The sequence below is a fragment of the Salvelinus alpinus genome, chromosome 6 (assembly GCF_045679555.1).
Source record: "Salvelinus alpinus chromosome 6, SLU_Salpinus.1, whole genome shotgun sequence".
NCBI lineage: Eukaryota > Metazoa > Chordata > Actinopteri > Salmoniformes > Salmonidae > Salvelinus > Salvelinus alpinus.
In genome coordinates, this window is record NC_092091.1 from 21,009,647 (window position 1) to 21,032,183 (window position 22,537).

The following is a 22,537-nucleotide window of genomic DNA, read 5'->3' on the forward strand; positions in this document are numbered from 1 at the left end:
TGGCTCGATGCCCACTCTAGCCCGGCCAATACGAGGAGCTGGAATGTACCGCACCGGGCTATGCACACGCACCGGGGACACCATGCGCTCCACCGCATAACACGGTGCCTGCCCGGTACGACGCCCTCTCTCTCCACGGTAAGCACGGGAAGTTGGCACAGGTCTCCTACCTGAACTCACCACACTCCCCGTGTGCCTCACCCCCCCCAATAACTTTTTGGGGCTGCCTCTTGGGCTTCCAGCCGCGCTGCCGAGCTAGCTCCTCATATTGCCGCCTCTCGGCTTTCGCTGCCTCCAGCTCTGCCTTGGGGCGACGATATTCACCCGGCTGTTCCCATGGTCCCTTGCCGTCTAATATTTCCTCCCAAGTCCATTTCTCCAGGTATCGCTGCCGCTCCTGTTGCTGCTGCCTGTTACCACGCTGCTTGGTCCGTTTTTGGTGGGTGTTTCTGTAACTGCTGTCGTCCTCCTCATCTGAGGAGGAGAAGTTTGAAGGATCGGCAGACCAATGTGCAGCGTGGTAAGTGTCCATAACGTTTATTTTAAAACCTAAACTGAACACTATGAAATACAAAACAATAAATGTGAACATGAACGAAACCGAAACAGTACCGTGTGGCAACAAACACTCACACGGAAACAAACACCCACGAAACACAGGTGGAAAAAGGCTACCTAAATATGGTTCTCAATCAGGGACAACAATAAACAGCTGCCTCTGATTGAGAACCATATCAGGCCAAACACAGAAATAGAAAATCATAGAACCACAAACATAGACTGCCCACCCCAACTCACGCCCTGACCATACTAAATAAAGACAAAACAAAGGAAATAAAGGTCAGAACGTGACACCTATATTTATATATTTTTTATCCAAGCCCCCGTCCCCACAGGATGCCTTTGAGTAGGCCGTTATTGTAAGTAAGAATTTTTTCTTAATTAACTTCACTAGGATAGGGGGCAGCATTCGGAATTTTGGATGAAAAGCGTGCCCAAATTAAACTGCCTGCTACTCAGGCCCAGAAGATAGGATATGCATACAATAGTAGATTTGCATAGAAAACACTCTAAAGTTTCCAAAACTGTTCAAATAATGTCTGTGAGTATAACAGAACTGATATGGCAGATGAAAACCCGAGGAAAATCCAACAAGGAAGTACCATTATTTTGAAAGGGTGTTTTTCCATTGAAAGCCTATCCACCATACAAAGACTTAGGACCCAGTTCACGAGCTCTGTGGCTTCCTCTACATGTGGCCAGTCTTTAGGCATTGTTTCAGGCTTTTACTCTGAAAAATGAGGGAGATACAGCACTTTCAATCAGTGGCCAGTGGAAATTTCCATTCATCAGCCATGTGCCTGATCGGGAACGTGCCTTTCTTGTTTCTCCTTTCCTATTGACGAAGCTTTTGTCCAGTTGAAATATTATTGATTATTTAGGACAAAAACAACCGGAAGATTGATTTTAAACATCGTTTGTCATGTTTCTACTCATTTTTATTGTACTTTTTAAAAACTTTTCGTCTGGACTTAGTGCACGCACCTTAAGCATTCGGATTACTGGACAAAACGCGCAAACAAAAAGGAGGTTTTTGGACATTATCGAACAAAACAAACATTTATTGTCTAACATGGAGACCTGGGAGTGCCACCAGATGAAGATCATCAAAGATAAGTGATTAATTTGAATGCTATTTCTGACTTTTGTGACACTCTCCTTGGCTGGAAAATGGCTGTATGGGTTTCCGTGGCTAGGTGCTGACCTAACATAATCGCAAAGTGTGCTTTCTCCGTAAAGTCTTTTTGAAATCTGACACAGCGGTTGCATTAAGGAGAAGTTTATCTTTATTCGTATGTTTAACACTTGTATCGTTTATCAATGTTTATTATGAGTATTTCTGTAATTTGATGTGGCTCTCTGCACTTTCACCGGATGTTTGTTTGAGACAATGCATTTCTGACCATAACGCGCCAATGTAAACTGAGATTTTTGGATATAAATATGAACTTTATCGAACAAAACATACATGCATTGTGTAACATGAAGTCCTATGAGTGCCATCTAATGAAGATCATCAAAGGTTAGTGATTCATTTTATCTCTATTTCTGCTTTTTGTGACTCCTCTCTTTGGCTGGAAAAATGGCTGTATGGTTTTCTGTGACTAGGTTCTGACCTAACATAATCGCATGGTGTGCTTTTGCAGTAAAGCCTTTTTGAAATCGGACACTGTGGTTGGATTTACAAGAAGTTTATCTTTAAAATGGTGTATAATACTTGTACTGTATATTTGAGGAATTTTAATTATGGGATTTCTGTTGTTTTGAATGTGGCGCCCTGCAATTTCACTGGCTGTTGTCGAGGTGGGATGCTACCGTCTCACTTGTACCAGAGAGGTTAACTGACTTGCCTAGTTAAATAAAGGTTAAATAAATAAAATTAAAAACTTGAAGATTTTTTCTTTAATGAGTCCGACGCAAAGTATATACTGCTCTCCGGAGACCAGGCCCAAATCCAAGTAATTTGCGTGACAAAAAGGCGGAGATACAGAGAGAGAAGATCGGGGTGCCTTGTTAAGATTCATATGCGAGTGAGTAAATCACAATTACCATCAGTTCTACTGGCCAACGTGGAATCACTGGAAAAAACTTGATGATCTACGGTCAAGACTATCCTACCAACGGGAGATTAAAAACTGTATTATCTTATGCTTCACAGAGTCGTGGCTGAACAACGACACAGAATATATAGAGCTGGCTGGGATTTCAGTGTATTGGCAGGACAGAGCAGCTACATCTGGTAAGACGATGGGCGGGGTGTGTTCCTACTTGTCAATAACAGCTGGTGTGCGATGTCTAATATTAAAGAAGTCTCTAGGAATTGCTCGCTTGAGGTAGAGTACCTCATGATAAGTTGTAGACCACACTATCTACCAAGAGAGTTCTCATCTATATTATTCGTAGCAGTCTATTTACCACCACAAACCGATGCTGGCACTAAGACTGCACTCAATGAGCTGTATAAGGCCATAAGCTAACAAGAAAATGCTCATTCAGAAGCGGCGCTCCAAGTGGCCAGCGACTTTAATACAGGCAAACTTAAATCCATTTTACCTAATTTCTACCAGCATGTCACAGGTACAACTAGAGGGAAAAAAAGATGAATAACTCCACACACAGAGACGCATACAAAGCTCTCCCACACCCTCCATTTGGCAAATCTGACCATAATTCTATCCTCTTGATTCTTGCTTACAAGCAAAAACTAAAGCAGGAGGTACCAGTGACTCGCTCAATACGGAAGTGGTCAGTAGACGCGGATGCTACAGGACTGTTTTGCTAGCACAGACTGGAATATGTTCCATGATTCATCCAATGGCATTGAGGAGTATACCATCTCAGTCAACGGCTTCATCAATAAGTGCATTGACGACATCGTCCCGACAGTGACAGTACGTATATATCCCAACTAGAAGCCTTGGATTACCGGCAACAACTGCGTTGAGCTAAAGGCTACAGTTGCCGCTTTCAAGGAGCGGGACACTAATCCAGACGCTTGTAAGAAATCCCGCTATGCCCTCAGATGAACCATCAAACAGGCAAAGCTTCAATACAGGACTAAGATTGAATCCTACTACACCGGCTCAGATGCTCGTCGGAAGTGGCAGGGCTTGCAAACTATTATGGACAAAGGGAAACCCAGCCGCCAGCTGCCCACTGACGCAAGCCTACCAGATGAGCTAAATGTCTTTTATGCTCGCAAGCAACACTAAAGCATGCATGACAGCACCAGCTGTTCCAGACAACTGTGTGATCACACTCTCCGTAGCCGATGATAGCAGGACCTTAAAAACAGGTCAACATTCACAAGGCCACTAGGCCAGACAGACAGATTACCAGGGCGTGTACTTAGCACATGCGCGGATCAACTGGCAAGTTTCTTCACTGACATTGTCAACCTCTCCCTGAACGAGTCTGTAATACCCACATTTCAAGCAGAACACCATAGTCCCTGTGCCCAACAAAGCGAAGATATCCCGAAAACCCTAAACCCACTCCAATTTGCATACCGCCCCAACAGATCCAGAGATGACGCAATCTCAATCGCACTCCACACTGCCCTTTCCCACCTGGACAAAAGGAACACCTATGTGAGAAAGCTGTTCATTGACTACAGCTCAGCGTTCAACGCCATAGTGTTCAACACCAAAGCTCATCACTAAGCTAAGGGCCCTGGGACTAAACACCTCCCTCTGCAACAAGATCCTGGACTTCCTGACGGGCCGCCCCCAGGTGGTAAGCAACAACACATCTGCCACGCTGATCCTCAACACCGGGGCCCCTCAGGGGCGCGTGCTTAGTCCCCCCTGTACTCCCTGTTCACCCACAACTGCGTGGCCAAGCACAACTCCAACACCATCATTAGGTTTGCTGACAACACAACAGTGGTAGGCCTGATCACCGACAATGATGAGACAGCCTATAGGGAGGTCAGAGGCCAGGACAACAACCTCTCCCTCAATGTGAGCAAGACAAAGGAAATGATCGTGGACTACAGGAAAAGGAAGGCCAAACTGGCACCCATTAACATCAACAAAGCTGTAGTGGAGTGGGTCGAGAGTTTCAAGTAGAGGTCGACCGATTAATCAGAATGGTCGATTTCAAGTTTTCATAACAATCGGTAATCAGTATTTTTGGACACCGATTTGCCCCCTTTTTAAGTATATATTTTTTTACAGCTTTATTTAACTAGGCAAGTCAGTTAAGAACACATTCTTATTTTCAATGACGGGTTAACTGCCTTGTTCAGGGGCAGAACGACAGATTTTTACCTTGTCAGCTCGGGGATTCGTTTTTGCAACCTTCCGGTTACTAGTCCAACACTCTAACCACATGCCTTACATTGCACTCCACGAGGAGCCTGCGTGGCGGGCTGACTACATGTTATGCGAGGGCAGCAAGAAGCCAAGGTATGTTGCTAGCTAGGCGGAGCCAAGGTATGTTGCTAGCTAGCATTAACCTTATCTTATAAAAAACAATCAATCTTAACATAATCACTAGTTAACTACACATGGTTGATGATATTACTAGTTTATCTAGCGTGTCCTGCGTTGCATATAATCGATGCGGTACCTGTTAATTTCTCATTGAATCACAGCCTACTTCGACAAACTGGTGATGATTTAACAAGCGCATTTGCGAAAAAAGCACTGTCGTTGCACCAATGTACCTAACCATAAACATCAACGCCTTTCTTTAAAATCAATACACAAGTATATCTTTTTAAACCTGCATATTTAGTTAATATTGCCTGCTAACATGAATTTCTTATAACTAGGGAAATTGTGTCATTTCTCTTGCGTTCCGATTAAGCAGTCAGGGTAAATGCAGCAGTTTGGGCTGCCTGGCTCATTGCGAACTGTGTGAAGTCCATTTATTCCTAACAAAGAACTTAATTAATTTGCCAGAATTGTACATAATTATGACATAACATTGAAGGTTGCACAATGTAACAGCAATATTTAGACTTAGGGATGCCATCCGTTAGATAAAATACGGAACGGTTCCGTATTTCACTGAAAGATTAAATGTTTTGTTTTCGAAATGATAGTTTCCGGATTCTACCATTTTAATGACCAAAGGCTCGTATTTCTGTGTGTTATTATGGTATAATTAAGTCTATGATTTGATAGAGCAGTCTGACTGAGCGATGGTAGGCACCAGCAGGCTCGTAAGCATTCATTCAAACAGCACTTTCATGCATTTGCCACCAGCTCTTCGCAATGCTTCAAGCATTGAGCTGTTTATGACTTCAAGCCTATCAACTCTCGAGATTAGGCTGGTGTAACCGATGTGAAATGGCTAGCTAGTTAGCGGGGTGCGCGCTAATAGCGTTTCAAACGGCACTCGCTCTGAGACTTGGAGTAGTTGTTCCCCTTGCTCTGCATGGGTAACGCTGCTTCAAGGGTGGCTGTTGTCGATGTGTTCCTGGTTCGAGCCCAGGTAGGGGCGAGGAGAGGGACGGAAGCTATACTGTTACACTGGCAATACTACAGTGCCTATAAGAACATCCAATAGTCATAGGTATATGAAATACAAATCGTAGAGAGAAATAGTCCTATAATTCCTATAATAACTACAACCTCAAACTTCTTACCTGGGAATATTGAAGACTCATGTTAAAAGGAACCACCAGCTTTCATATGTTCTCATGTTCTGTGCAAGGAACTTAAACGTTAGCTTTTTTACATGGCACATATTGCACTTTTACTTTCTTCTCCAACACTTTGTTTTTGCATTATTTAAACCAAATTGAACATGTTTCATTATTTATTTGAGGCTAAATAGATTTTATTGATATATTATATTAAGTTCAAATAAGTGTTCATTCAGTATTGTTGTAATTGTCATTATTACAAATAAATACAAATAAATTACATTTTTATTTTATTTTTAAATCGGACGATTAATCACTATCTGCTTTTTTTGGTCCTCCAATAATCGGTATCGGTATCGGCGTTGAAAAATCATAATCGGTCGACCTCTAGTTTCAGGTACCTTCGTGTCCACATCACCAACAAACTATCATGGTCCAAACACACCAAAAAAGTTGTGGAGAGGGCACGAAAACACCTTTTCCCCCCCAGGAGACTGAAAAGATTTGGCATGGGTACCCAGATCCTCAAAATGTTCTACAGCTGCACCATCAAGAGCATCCTGACCAGTTTCATCACCGCCTGGTATGGCAACTGCTTGGCATCCGACCATAAGGCGCTACAGAGGGTAGTGCATATGGCCCAATACATGACTGGGGCCAAACTTCCTGCCATCCAGGACCTATATACTAGGCGGTGTCAGAGGAAGGCCCCACAAAATTGTCAAAGACTCCAGTCATCCAAGTCATAGACTTTTCTCTCTGCTACCGTACGGCAAGTCCAAAAGGCTCTACCCCCAAGCTATAAGACTGCTGAACAATTAATCAAATGGGCACCCGGACTATTTACATTGACACCCCCCCTTTGTTTTTACACTGCTGCTACTCGCTGTTTATTATCTCTGCAAAGTCACTTTACCCCAACCTACATGTACAAACTACCTTGACTAACCTGTACCCCTGCACATTGACTCTGTACCGGTACCCCATGTACATAGCCTCATTATTATTATGTCATCTTATTGTGTTACATTATTCTTGACTTAAATTTATTCAGTAAATATTTTAACTATTTCTTATACTGCATTGTTGGTTATTAAGGGTTTGTAAGTAAGCATTACACTGTTGAATTCAGCGCACGTGACAAATACAATTTGATTTGATGTGTAATGACATGTTTTGTAAGCAAAAGAGGAGTAGACGAGGCACTTCATTCCCAATATGTTAGAGTTCCATCCCATAAACAGGTAGCCTAAGAACTAACATTTCCTACATTGGCGGTCATTTTTTGCCATCACAAAATAGTGTCAAAAGACTGTAAACACGTATGGCTTAAATCAGCATGGGTTAATCCACACACACACATACACACACTTAATGAGCTGGATTCCCATTGCCAAAGTCATCTGTTTCTTTACCAGGAGGAGCTAGCCTGCAGCTAAATTGACTCTACAACTATGGACATGCTCTGCTTGAAAGGATGTCATTGTCTTCTAACCTGAAAGTCTTCATTTTGGGGCAATTGATACATTAAGACGGTATTCTTTCCCACAGAATAAAACTAACAGAATACAAATAGACAGGGTTTATACATGGAATAAGCAGTTAATAGGTATTGTTATAAGTTAATAATAGAGTTACTACTACAATACACTGTCTATAGGTAATAATTAATTAGCTACATAAAAACAAAAAGGTACACTAAATATACACAAAGTATGTGGCCACCCCTTCAAATGAGTGGATTTGGCTATTTCCCCCACACCAGTTGCTGACAGGTGTATAAAAATCAAGCACACAGTCATGCAATCACCATAGACAACCATTGGCAGTAGAATGGCCTTACTGAGGAGCTCAGGTGACTCAACGTGCCACCATCATAGGATGCCACATTTCCAACAAGTCAGTTCATCAAATGTCTGCCCTGCTAGAGCTGCCCCGGTCAACTACAAGTGCTGTTATTGTGAAGTAGAAACGTCTAGGAGCAACAATGGCTCAGCCGCAAAGTGGTAGGCCACACAAGCTCAGAGAACGGACCCGTGAGTGCTGAAGAGCATAGCGTGTAAAGATTGCAACCGAGGACAGACAACACTCACTACAGAGTTCCAAACTGCCTCTGGAAGCAACGTCAGCAAAGGAACTGTTCGTCGGGAGCTTCTTGAAATGGGTTTCCATGGCCGAGCAGCAGCACACAAGCCTAAGATCGCCATGCGCAATGCCAAGAGTCGGCTGGAGTGGTGTAATGCTCACCACCATTGGACTCTGGAGCAGTGGAAATGTGTTCTCTGGAGTGATTAATCACGCTTCACCCTCTGGCAATCCGACAGACGAATCTGGGTTTGGCAGATGCCAGGAGAACGCTACCTGCCCCAATGCATAGTGCTAACTGTAACGTTTGATGGAGGAGGAATAATGGTCTGGGGCTGTTTTTCATGGTTTGGACTAGGCCCCTTAGTTCCAGTGAAGGGAAATCTTAACGCTACAGCATACAATGACATTCTAGACAATTCTGTGCTTCCAACTTTGTGGCAACAGTTTGGGGAAGGCCCTTTCTGTTTCAGCATGACAATGTCCTCATGCACAAAGCGAGGTCCATACAGAATTGGTTTGTTGAGATCGGTGTGGAAGAACTTGACTGGCCTGCACAGAACCCTGACCTCAATCTCATCAAACACCTTTGGGATGACCTGGAAGGTCGGCTGCGAGCCAGGCCTAATCATCCAACATCAGTACCCGACCTCACTAATGGTCTTGTGGCTGAATGGAAGTAGTGTCCGACCTCACTAATGGACTTGTGGCTGAATGGAAGTAGTGTCCGACCTCACTAATGGACTTGTGGCTGAATGGAAGTAGTGTCCGACCTCACTAATGGACTTGTGGCTGAATGGAAGTAGTGTCCGACCTCACTAATGGTCTTGTGGCTGAATGGAAGTAGTGTCCGACCTCACTAATGGTCTTGTGGCTGAATGGAAGTAGTGTCCGACCTCACTAATGGACTTGTGGCTGAATGGAAGTAGTGTCCGACCTCACTAATGGTCTTGTGGCTGAATGGAAGTAGTGTCCGACCTCACTAATGGTCTTGTGGCTGAATGGAAGTAGTGTCCGACCTCACTAATGGTCTTGTGGCTGAATGGAAGTAGTGTCCGACCTCACTAATGGTCTTGTGGCTGAATGGAAGTAGTGCCCGACCTCACTAATGGTCTTGTGGCTGAATGGAAGTAGTGTCCGACCTCACTAATGGTCTTGTGGCTGAATGGAAGTAGTGTCCGACCTCACTAATGGTCTTGTGGCTGAATGGAAGTAGTGTCCGACCTCACTAATGGACTTGTGGCTGAATGGAAGTAGTGCCCGACCTCACTAATGGTCTTGTGGCTGAATGGAAGTAGTGTCCGACCTCACTAATGGTCTTGTGGCTGAATGGAAGTAGTGTCCGACCTCACTAATGGACTTGTGGCTGAATGGAAGTAGTGTCCGACCTCACTAATGGTCTTGTGGCTGAATGGAAGTAGTGTCCGACCTCACTAATGGTCTTGTGGCTGAATGGAAGTAGTGTCCGACCTCACTAATGGACTTGTGGCTGAATGGAAGTAGTGTCCGACCTCACTAATGGACTTTTGGCTGAATGGAAGTAGTGTCCGACCTCACTAATGGTCTTGTGGCTGAATGGAAGTAGTGTCCGACCTCACTAATGATCTTGTGGCTGAATGGAAGTAGTGTCCGACCTCACTAATGGTCTTGTGGCTGAATGGAAGTAGTGTCCGACCTCACTAATGGACTTGTGGCTGAATGGAAGTAGTGTCCGACCTCACTAATGGTCTTGTGGCTGAATGGAAGTAGTGTCCGACCTCACTAATGGACTTGTGGCTGAATGGAAGTAGTGTCCGACCTCACTAATGGTCTTGTGGCTGAATGGAAGTAGTGTCCGACCTCACTAATGGACTTGTGGCTGAATGGAAGTAGTGTCCGACCTCACTAATGGTCTTGTGGCTGAATGGAAGTAGTGTCCGACCTCACTAATGGTCTTGTGGCTGAATGGAAGTAGTGTCCGACCTCACTAATGGTCTTGTGGCTGAATGGAAGCAAGTCCCCTCAGCGATGTTCCAACTTCTAGTGGAATGCCTTCACAGAAGAGGGGAGGCTGTTATAGCAGCAAAGGAGGGGGACCAACTCCATATTAATGCCCATGATTTTGCAATGAGATGTTCGACGAGCAGGTGTCCACATACTTTTGTCACGTAGTGTATCATGTTTCTATAACATTTCTATAATCAAATCAAATCAAATCAAATTTATTAGTCACATACACATGGTTAGCAGATGTTAATGCGAGTGTAGCGAAATGCTTGTGCTTCTAGTTCCGACAATGCAGTAATAACAACAAGTAATCTAACCTAACAATTCCGCAACTACTACCTTATACACGCAAGTGTAAAGGGATAAAGAATATGTACATAAAGATATATGAATGAGTGATGGTACAGACGGCATAGGCAAGGTGCAGTAGATGGTATAGAGTACGGTATATACCTATGAGATGAGTACTGTAGGGTATGTAAACATAAAGTGGCATAGTTTAAAGTGGCTAGTGGTCCATGTATTACATAAGATGGCAAGATGCAGTAGATGATATAGAGTACAGTATATACATATACATAAGAGATGTGTAATGTAGGGTATGTAAACATTATATTAGGTGGCATTGTTTAAAGTGGCTGGTGGTACATTTTTACATAATTTCCATCAATTCCCATTTTTAAGGTGGCTGGAGCTGAGTCAGTTTGTTGGCAGCGGCCGCTAAATGTTAGTGGTGGCTGTTTAACAGTCTGATGGCCTTGAGATAGAAGCTGTTTTTCAGTCTCTCGGTCCCTGCTTGGATGCACCTGTACTGACCTCGCCTTCTGGATGATAGCGGGGTGAACAGGTAGTGGCTTGGGTGGTTGTTGTCCTTGATGATCTTTATGGCCTTCCTGTGACATCGGGTGGTGTAGGTGTCCTGGAGGGCAGGTAGTTTGCCCCGGGTGATGCGTTCTGCCGACCTCACTACCCTCTGGAGAGCCTTACGGTTGTGTGCGGAGCAGTTGCCGTACCAGGCGGTGATACAGCCCGACAGGATGCTCTCGATTGTGCATCTGTAGAAGTTTGTGAGTGCTTTTGGTGACAAGCCGAATTTCTTCAGCCTCCTGAGGTTGAAGAGGCGCTGCTGCGCCTTCTTCACAACGCTGTCTGTGTGGGTGGACCAATTCAGTTTGTCCGTGATGTGTACACCGAGGAACTTAAAACTTTCCACCTTCTCCACTACTGACCCGTCGATGTGGATAGGGGGGAGCTCCCTCTGCTGTTTCCTGAAGTCCACAATCATCTCCTTTGTTTTGTTGACGTTGAGTGTGAGGTTATTTTCCTGACACCACACTCCGAGGGCCCTCACCTCCTCCCTGTAGGCCGTCTCGTCGTTGTTGGTAATCAAGCCTACCACTGTAGTGTCGTCCGCAAACTTGATGATTGAGTTGGAGGCGTGCATGGCCACGCAGTCGTGGGTGAACAGGGAGTACAGGAGAGGGCTCAGAACGCACCCTTGTGGGGCCCCAGTGTTGAGGATCAGCGGGGTGGAGATGTTGTTACCTACCCTCACCACCTGGGGGCGGCCCGTCAGGAAGTCCAGGACCCAGTTGCACAGGGCGGGGTCGAGGCCCAGGGTCTCGAGCTTGATGACGAGTTTGGAGGGTACTATGGTGTTGAATGCTGAGCTGTAGTCGATGAACAGCATTCTCACATAGGTATTCCTCTTGTCCAGATGGGTTAGGGCAGTGTGCAGTGTGGTTGCGATTGCGTCGTCTGTGGACCTATTGGGTCGGTAAGCAAATTGGAGTGGGTCTAGGGTGTCCGGTAGGGTGGAGGTGATATGGTCCTTGACTAGTCTCTCAAAGCACTTCATGATGACGGAAGTGAGTGCTACGGGGCGGTAGTCGTTTAGCTCAGTTACCTTAGCTTTCTTGGGAACAGGAACAATGGTGGCCCTCTTGAAGCATGTGGGAACAGCAGACTGGGCTAAGGATTGATTGAATATGTCCGTAAACACACCAGCCAGCTGGTCTGCGCATGCTCTGAGGACGCGGCTGGGAATGCCGTCTGGGCCTGCAGCCTTGCGAGGGTTAACACGTTTAAATGTTTTACTCACCTCGGCTGCAGTGAAGGAGAGCCCGCAGGTTTTGGTAGTGGGCCGTGTCAGTGGCACTGTATTATCCTCAAAGCGGGCAAAAAAGGTATTTAGCCTGTCTGGGAGCAAGACATCCTGATCCGCGACGGGGCTGCTTTTCTTTTTGTAATCCGTGATAGACTGTAGACCCTGCCACATACCCCTTGTGTCTGAGCTGTTGAATTGCGATTCAATTTTGTCTCTGTACTGGGACTTAGCCTGTTTGATAGCCTTGCGGAGAGAATAGCTACACTGTGTGTATTCGGTCATGTTTCCGGTCACCTTGCCCTGGTTAAAAGCAGTGGTTCGCGCTTTCAGTTTCACGCGAATGCTGCCGTTAATCCACGGTTTCTGGTTTGGGAATGTTTTAATCGTTGCTCTGGGTACGACATCGTCAATGCACTTCCTAATGAACTCGCTCACCGAATCTGCATATTCATCATTGTTGTTGTTGGACGCCGTGCGGAACATATTCCAATCCGCGTGATCAAAGCAGTCTTGAAGCGTGGATTCAGATTGGTCGGACCAGCGTTGAACAGACCTGAGCGCGGGAGCTTGTAGTTTTAATTTCTGTTTGTAGGCTGGAATCAACAAAATGGAGTCGTGGTCAGCTTTTCCGAAAGGAGGGCGGGGGAGGGCCTTATATGCGTCGCGGAAGTTAGTATAACAATGGTCCAGAGTTCTGCCAGCCCTGGTCGGACAATCGATGTGCTGATAGAATTTAGGGAGTTTTGTTTTTAGATTAGCCTTGTTAAAATCCCCAGCTACGATGAATGCAGCCTCAGGGTGTGTGGTTTCCAGTTTACAGAGAGTCAGATAGAGTTCGTTCAGGGCCATCGATGTGTCTGCTTGGGGGGGAATATATACGGCTGTGATTATGACCGAAGTGAATTCCCTTGGTAGATAATGCGGTCTACATTTGATTGTGAGGAGTTCTAGATCAGGTGAACAGAATGACTTTAGTTCCTGAGTGTTGTTATGATGGTCACACCACGTCTCGTTAATCATGAGGCATACCCCCCCGCCCCTCTTCTTACCAGAAAGATGTATGTTTCTGTCTGCGCGATGCGTGAAGAAACCAGCTGGCTGCACCGACTCCGTTAGCGTCTTTTCAGTTAGCCATGTTTCCGTGAAGCAGAGCACGTTGCAATCCCTGATGTCTCTCTCGAATGTTACCCGTGCTCGGATTTCATCGACCTTATTCTCAAGAGACTGGACATTGGCGAGTAGTATGCTAGGGAGTGGAGCGCGATGTGCTCGTCTCCGAAGCCTGACCAGGAGACCGCTACGTTTGCCCCTTTTTCGGCGTCGTGTAGCTTCGCCGGCTGGGATCAGGTCCATTGTATTGGGTGGAAGGCAAGACACTGGATCCGTTTCGGGAAAGTCATATTCCTGGTAGGAAGGGTGGTTAGTTGACGTTAATCGTATATTCAGTAGTTCCTCCCGGCTGTATGTAATGAAACTTAAGATCACCCGGGGTACCAATGTAAGAAATAACACATAGAAAAACAAAATACTGCATATTTTCCAAGGAACGCGAAGCGAGGCAGCCATCCTGTTCGGCGCCGGAAGTTAAGGCCATGGGGGCCAGTGTAATAAACAGCATACACACATGCACTTCATAAGTTTGTCTGTGCCGTGACCAACCCCATTACTGACTTAATGCACGTAGCCTCAATATTTATACTGTCTCACTTATTTCAAGTGAGAAAACAAATATGTGCGGATGCATGAATAGCATCCAACAAAAAGCTAAATTAATTGACTGCTAACACCTCTGAATATGAGCATAATTATTCCAAGCAAAGCAGAGGAAATCAGAGGTTCTTTACAAAATAGTGGCGTGTTTTTGCGTACATGAGTATGTGGTTCTTTGTCTCTCAAAAGGCCAAAACGCAGACGGCAGTACCATCTGTGTCAAATCAAAAACCGTGCATTCAGACCTCAAGAACTAAATACAAATATAGGGGCGTTGAGGGGAGGGTGTGGATGTAAAGAAACAAATTCAAATCAAACGGATTAATCTTCACACTTGAGACACACTTTATTCAACATGTTCAATTACATTAAATATTATAAAAATGTCTTACAAGCCTATCCTATGACTATAGTGTATGCATAGAAGAATAGACTACAACATGTGTGACAGGGTCAAGCACTACCAACTTTCATGAAGAAAAACATATATTTTATTAATCCAATGGAAGGGCCCTGTGATGGCGGATTTCTCAGCACATTTCAAGAGTTGTAATTAACAAACAGGTCATATTAATGTTGGAGCCTCTATTTCAACCCCAGTTAAAATCAAATGAAATCAATGCAGAAAGAGTGAGTGTGAGGTGTAATTAATTCCTCTCGTCACAAGGGCACAGCGTTCTTGTTCTACCTTTTTCCACAGGCACCGGTCGCTTCCTGAATGACACAAGCACTTCCTGAATGACACAAGCACTTCCTGAATGACACCATCCCTCAATCTAGGACTTTCAAAGTTACATGTTTATCGGTGTCTCCATTTCTTCACTGCACAGAACATTCTAAGTGCATGTATTTCCACACAGACACTTAAGTGCAGAACACAACACGGAACACAGCTATAGTCAATGCTTGCGTCTTTACATCGCTGAAGACAGAGCGCCAAATATTTTTAGAACTAACCCAAGATGGGCTGTAGTCTGTCGTTTCCAATGGGAACAAATGTGTCATAGTGGGCCGAACAAGCAAGGTGGCGGGCAGAGCCAAGCACACGCTAGTGAGATCCTACTGGTGTGTTCTAGAATGCATATTTCTGTTAGGTAACGCATACCTCTGAAGTGCGTGTGTGCAATTATTCAATTCGCCTTTGCACTCCTAAACAATGCAATTTTTTACAACTTTGGAAAAGGGTAAATCATACAAAACTTATTCCACTCTTTTCGTAACAGGTTTTAGTTTGGGGAACAGAAAACTGTATTGAGATCCAATGTTTCATCGATGAGAAAATTTGTCAGACAAAATGAAATCTCATTCCATCTTCTCCCACTGACGGCCAATGGGCTTCCTCTCACCATCATATTTGGTAGTGACTGGAAACGCCAAGCAGATGATTCACATTTATACATCCAGAGAAATAACAGTCTCATTGTTTTATCTGTGGTATGCCTCTAGCAAAAATCATGTAAAAATTACACCCAATATCACCAGAACTATGTTTTTTCTTTCTGCCGTGGATTCGTGCTAATGTCGCAGACATGTTTTAAACTACTCAAGCCAATATTTTTTGGTTTGATAACAAACATTGTTTAGCTAGCTAGTCATGTTACCTAGCTAGCAACCTGATAACTTGACCACTGACTAGGCTATGCACAAATTTGGATGGCACAGGAAGAACTGCAAAGGAATAGGCTAAAAGAGATGCTTCAAAAGGTAGGCTGCATGTGCAAAAATGGGGTGTGTAAGATTGTGTGTATGTGTGTGAGATTGTGTGTATGTGTGTGAGATTGTGTGTATGTGTGTGAGAGGATATGTGTGAAGCAGCAGTAAGTGAAACAGTCTAGGAGGGAGGGAGAGTGTGTAGGCCTGTGTGAGTGAGGGAGAGTGTGTAGGCCTGTGTGAGTGAGGGAGAGTGTGTAGGCCTGTGTGAGTGAGGGAGAGTGTGTAGGCCTGTGTGAGTGAGGGAGAGTGTGTCGGCCTGTGTGAGGGAGGGAGAGTGTGTAGGCCTGTGTGAGGGAGTGAGAGTGTGTAGGCCTGTGTGAGGGAGGGAGAGTGTGTAGGCCTGTGTGAGTGAGGGAGAGTGTGTAGGCCTGTGTGAGTGAGGGAGAGTGTGTAGGCCTGTGTGAGTGAGGGAGAGTGTGTAGGCCTGTGTGAGTGAGGGAGAGTGTGTAGGCCTGTGTGAGTGAGGGAGAGAGTGTAGGCCTGTGTGAGTGAGAGTGACAGAGTGAGTGTGTGAGAGAGAGAATGTGTGTGCAAGTGTTAAACTTCAAGAACATTGATAAGAGGAAGTAGGCCTACTTATATAGCTAGCTGTATGTTACAATGACTTGTGTGTTGTTTATGGTGAAAATGACATTAAACCATTCTAATGAATATAATTGTTTCCATCCTTACAATCAAAGCACAGTATGCCTGTAACTCAATTTGGTACTTTTTAACTGGAAAAATCTTTCTTTAGGGCCAAATTAGAATTTGTAATTAACTAATGCCACCACCTTTATTAATTATTTTAATCATTTGACAATCCTAATTTTAACATGTCAGTAATTTTGTCAACAAACTCCTAGATTCCTCCAATGCTTTTATAAGCCATTATACCATTTCCATCCGTTGTGCACTTTTTATAACTTGAATCTTCTCTACTAGTGGTTATATACACTAGACACCTTGACTCTCCAGTCTCCCCTTCGCTGTGCCAAAAATTGGACTACCTGCACAAAGAGAGACCATATGGGTTTTTCCATTTCAATTTCCAAATTAAGTAGGAGTTAATCTAACAAGCCTTCAGACAACATGGACATCATCATGACTAACAATAGTGTAAAGAGAGTGAAACAAGCGTTTGTCTTACAGTGCATGGCAGAGTCATTAGTTAGGTGATAATGGCATTGAATCCTCACTCTGGCCATCAGCTACTTACCTGACTCACACACAGACACCCAACAAGCATGCAGCGGTGTCTGTCAGAAGGTTCAATGCTTAAACTGATGACAATCAATCAAATAACTGAATTTTCCTTGTTAGGGAAAATGTGTGGAATGGTATATGCAACAAGACAAAGGACATACAAAACAAGTGTATCTACAGTGCCTTCGGAAAGTATTCAGACTTCTTGACTTTTCAACATTTTGTTACGTTACAGCCTGGATTAAAAATAATAATAATAAATAAACTCTGCAATCTACACGCAATACCCCATAATACCAATGCAAAAAACATTTTAGGCAGTCTTTTCAAACAGCTCTTATACTAAAAGAGCATTATCATAATTTTCACAGTAGCATTCCAATCTCATAGTATGTACAGTGCATTCGGAAAGTATTCAGACCCCTGCCCTTTTCTCACATTTTGTTACGTTACAGTCTTATTCTAAAATGTATTAAATACATTCTGTTCCTCATCAATCTACACACTATACCCCCCAGGTAAAAAAAAAAAATTGCAAACGTATTAAAAATAAACACACCCTATTCAGACCTTTGCTATGAGACTCTAAATCGAGCTCAGGTGCATCCTGTTTCCATTAATCATCCTTGAGATGTTTCTATAACTTGATTGGAGTCCACCTGTGGTAAATTCAATTGATTGAATATGATTTGGAAAGGCACACACCTGTCTATATACGTTCCCACAGTTGACAGTGCATGTCAGAGCAAAAACCAAGCCATTAGGTCGAAGGAATTGTCCGCAGAGCTCCGAGACAGGATTGTGTCGAGGCACAGATCTGGGGAAAGGTACCAAAACATTTGAACACAATGGCCTTCATTATTCTTGGTCAGGGAGGTGACCAAGAACCCAATGGTCACACTGACGGAGCTCTAGAGTTCCTCCTCTGTGGAGATGAGAACCTTCCAGAAGGACAACCATCTCTGCAGCACTCCACCAATCAGGCCTTTCTGGTAGAGTGGCCAGATGGAAGCCACTCCTCAGTAAAAGGCACATGACAGCCTGCTTGGAGTTTGCCAAAAGGCACCTAAAGACTCTCAGACCATGAGAAACAACATTCTCTGGTCTGATGAAACCAAAATTGAACTATTTGGCCTGAATGCCAATCGTCACGTCTGGAAGAAACCTGGCACTGTGAAGCATGGTGGTGAAAGCATCATGTTGTGCAGATGTTTTTCTCAGTAGCAGGTACTGGGAGACTAGTCAGGATCGAGGCAATGAATGGAGCAAAGTACAGAGTGAGATCCTTGATGAAAACCTGCTTGAGTTCTCAGGACATCAGATAACCAAGCAGGAGTGGCTTCTGGACAAGTCTCTGAATGTCCTTGAGTGGCCCAGCCAGAGCCCGGACTTGAACCCAATCAAACATCTCTGGAGAGACCTGAAAATAGCTGTGCAGCAACGCTCCCCATCCAACCTGACAGAGCTTGAGAGGATCCGCAGAGAACAATGGGAGAAACTCCCCAAATACAGGTGTGCCAAGCTTGTAGCGTCAAACCCAAGAAGACTTGAGGCTGTAATCGTTGCCAAAGGTGCTACAACAAAATACTGAGTAAAGGGTCTGAATACTTGTGTAATATTTCAGTGTTTTAAATTTTTTACCTATTGCCTATTAAATTCTAAACACCTGTTTTTGCTTCGTCATTATGAGGTATTGTGTGTAGATTGATGAGGGGGAAAAAACAATTTAATCAATTTTAGAATAAGGCTGTAACGTAACAAAATGTGGAAAAAGTCAAGGTATCTGAATACTTTCCGAAGGCACTGGACAAAAATAAACTCAACAATGAAAGTGTTGGTCCAATGTCTCATGAGCTGAAATAAAAGATCCCAGAAATGTTCCATACACACGAAAAGCTAATATCTCTCAAACTTTCATTTGTTTACATCCCTGTTCGTAAGCATTTCTCCTTTGCCAAGATAATCCATCCACCTAACAGGTGTGGCATATCAAGAAACTAATTAAACAGCATGATCATTACACATATGCATCTTGTGCTGGGAACAATAAAAGGTAACTAAAATTTGTAGTTTTGTCACAACACAATGCCATAGATGTCTCAAGTTGAGGGAGCATGCAATTGGCATGCTGACCGCAGTAATGTCCACCAGAGCTGTTGCCAGAGATGTAATGATAATTTCTCTACCATAAGCCACCACCAATGTCATGTTAGAGAATTTGGCACTATGTCCAACTGGCCTCAAAACCGCAGACCACGTGTAACCATGCCAGCCCAAGGGGGGTGCTGAGGAGAATCTGTCTGTAATAAAGCCCTTTAGTGGGGGAAAAACTAATTCTAATTGGTTTCAATTGACTGATTTCCTAATGTGAATTTTAACTCAGGAAAGCCTACAAGTAATCCTCATCATCATGATCCCCCACAGTCAGCCATAGGATGAAGGCAACTTCGACAAAGCATTCCAGGTGAAGCTGGTTGAGAGAATGCCAAGAGCATGCAAAGCTGTCATCAAGGCAAAGGGTGGCTACTTTGAAGAATATAAAATATATTTTTATTTGTTTAACACTTTTTTGGTTACTACATGATTCCATATGTGTTATTTCATAGTTTTGATGCATTTACTATTATTCTACAATGTAGAAAATAGTAAAATAAAGAAAAACCCTTGAATGAGTAGGTGTGTCCAAACTTGACTGGTACTGTATTTTAAACAAAATACAAACATCTGGATAAGCATCAAAAGCCTACATAGGAGAGTTTGAAATGAGGTACTGTTTCTCCATGATAAACGTATTGTATTTATTCATGCAGGAGAAAAAAAGCAACATGAGATAGCACTGCTATCCAGGTGCCTTGATCGAAGTCTCCACATTATTTTTGTGATCTTGGGACAAGAAACTCGGTTCATAGTTGTGACAGTCATCGTTACATCGTGTGTGAAGGCTAAACATGTAACAAAGTGATGATCCTATCAGGATCACAACACAATAGCTTGTGTCGCATAGAAAGCAACAAAGTACATAAGATGTTGCCTTTTTGCAAAGCACTGGTTAAAATCTGTGCCTCTTATAATCAAAATCGTTAATTTGACACTTTAAAAGTTATGGCGGTTTCTTTGCCTTTTATCCCAAAGAGGATAAAGGCTTTGCTTGTACTATGATATAGCCGTTATTAATATTCAAAGCCTCAAATTAGACACTTTGATATTTGGACAAATTATTTCAAAAGGATTGAGGTTATATAGTTTGTAAGTGTTAGTCCAAGGCTTTTCAAACATGTATCAGTTCGATATAAATATATATAAATATATATATATATACATATTTTACAGTAACACTTCTCTTAACATTGATGTTAGGCTGCATTGCTTATATATACAACGCTTACAAGTTTACGTAGCTGTAACTCAAGTTTATTTAACAGACAAGTCAGAACTTCTCTTCATTTGCTCAGGTGGGATGTCCAGCACAAATTCTTCATGAACACGAATAGAGTAAGAAGAAATCTATAATAAGACGTCTAGAGAAGATATCTAGTAAACCTACTGTATGGGTCGATTGCATTTTTTTAAATCCCTAGAAACGCGTCTCAAAACTTTGCACATTCAAACAATATGTGAGTCAGCGTCCATGCTGCATGCAACTGCTTACAGAAAAACAACATACTTAGATTACATATCTTCTAAAATAGAATGTCATGCACAAAATCGTTGTTCGAAGTAGCAATTATGTTATTTCTTGCAATCGCTGCATGAGCGCTATATTTGATATTTAAATTCTAAACAGCGATACATTTATAACCTCAAATTTACAACTATTCGGTTGATTGCGATAATGTTGCGATCATGTTTTAATAAATATCCTCTAAAAGAAGGAGAAAGTAAAAATAAAAATAAAGTTAGAGACTTACCACCGCGGGAGCAAACAACACTCAGGAGAGCGAGCGAGTAATGTACAGACCTATACATTATGGTAGCTATAGTTTAGAAAGTTGGAGCTTCCTTTTAACCAGGTAAAACTCTTAAATAGTGCATAATTCACTTACTTTTCTCTCGCTTGGCTATCGGAAGGGACGACAGCTCCTTTACCTTTAGCGTACATGCTGGATTCTGTTTTAAGACTTTTACCCCACTCAACACCTGTCAAAGAAAGCAGCCAGCCAAACGTTCTATCTCCATAGCTACCCCTTTAGTGTTTTTCCTTATCCTCCTCCTCCTCCTCCCCTCCTCCTCCTCCCCTCCTCCTCCTCCTCCTCCTCCTCCTTTTTTTCACATCTCCAACATTGGCCACAAATCAGGCACAGTTTCTATTGGGGGAACTTGAAACAGACCGATGGTGGATTTTTTTCCCCCTCAACCGCTGTTCGAGAATGCATTCACACTCCCTCCGCTAGGGAATGGTGGGGGCTTCTTAAAGGGGAACGAACACGCTTCTTGTTTACTGACCTCAGAAACATGTAAGAATTGAGATAGGAAAAACTGAAATCCTCCAATCAGGCCAGCATTTCCCAAACTCGCCCCTTGGGATGCCAAGGGCGGCACGTTTTGGTTTTTGCCCTATCACTAACTGATGGTTTACATTTCTCAAATCATAAATTCAAGAGGACTACTGGGTTGACCAAAGGCTCAAAGCCGTTTTATCCGCACAACAACATTGACTTAATTTACTGAGCAGTCCTAGGTAGCTGAGGGGTTGGAGAAATACATTTCATGGTAGCTAATTGAATTACACAAATAGCCAAACTGACCATTGTGTGAAAGGCTACTACTGCCTGCGTGAAAACGTATCAAAATAATGAATCGCAGTCTCCCCAAAATGTAGCAGTTACAGTGTTGTGCTTTGCAACTGAGTCAAGTATGTATTATTATTTTTGAATGAGGACATAAGGCTGTTGGTGAGCCAAAGTAGATATTTAGTGCGTGCTTAGTGTTGTAGCAGTTGTTGTCATCTCTTGCTTAGTGTTGTAGCAGTTGTTGTCATCTCTTGCTTAGTGTTGTAGCAGTTGTTGTCATCTCTTGCTTAGTGTTGTAGCAGTTGTTGTCATCTCTTGCTTAGTGTTGTAGCAGTTGTTGTCATCTCTTGCTTAGTGTTGTAGCAGTTGTTGTCATCTCTTGCTTAGTGTTGTAGCAGTTGTTGTCATCTCTTGCTTAGTGTTGTAGCAATTCTTTAGCGATTCTTAGAATCACATGATGAGGAACCTTGTCTGAGACATAAAAAACATTGTAGTCTTCAGACCAAAAGCTAGTTGGAGCGGTGAGCATCAACAGCCAGGGTGTAAAACAGTTGGTTACATTGGTGCCATGACCTGTATCAAAGAGCTGAGGTTGATGATGAGAGGGGTTTAAAGGGGAGTGAATGTAAAGCAGGCAGCTAGTCTGGAGAGTTGTAGCCTTTGCCTGTCGAGTAACCTCAACTGAGAGACCTAAAAAGTCAACTGCCCCCCCCCTGTCTTATTGTCAGTTGTTGCCTTAACTTACCTAATGATCGAATTGAATAGCTCCGTTCTGCCTCCACCGTTAAGATCCTAAGTGGCTGGAGGTGGAGCTACTCAGGTTCAATTATTTATTGTTTTGATATGGTTAAAAAATAACGCTCA

The 22,537-nt window shown here is 43.4% G+C and overlaps 1 protein-coding gene across 2 annotated transcripts in view; it reads right to left on the minus strand.

The window, feature by feature from the left end:
• LOC139578337 (single-stranded DNA-binding protein 3-like) overlaps positions 1-21,153 on the minus strand; it is a 149,574-nt gene extending 128,421 nt beyond the window's left edge. For both annotated transcript variants that reach the window (XM_071405786.1, XM_071405787.1), the window contains exon 1: positions 20,987-21,153. In XM_071405786.1, coding sequence (XP_071261887.1) covers positions 20,987-21,042 — 56 coding nt within the window. In that variant the 5' untranslated portion in view covers positions 21,043-21,153. The remainder of the gene's footprint in view (positions 1-20,986) is intronic.
• Between the last annotated feature and the right edge of the window lie 1,384 nt (positions 21,154-22,537).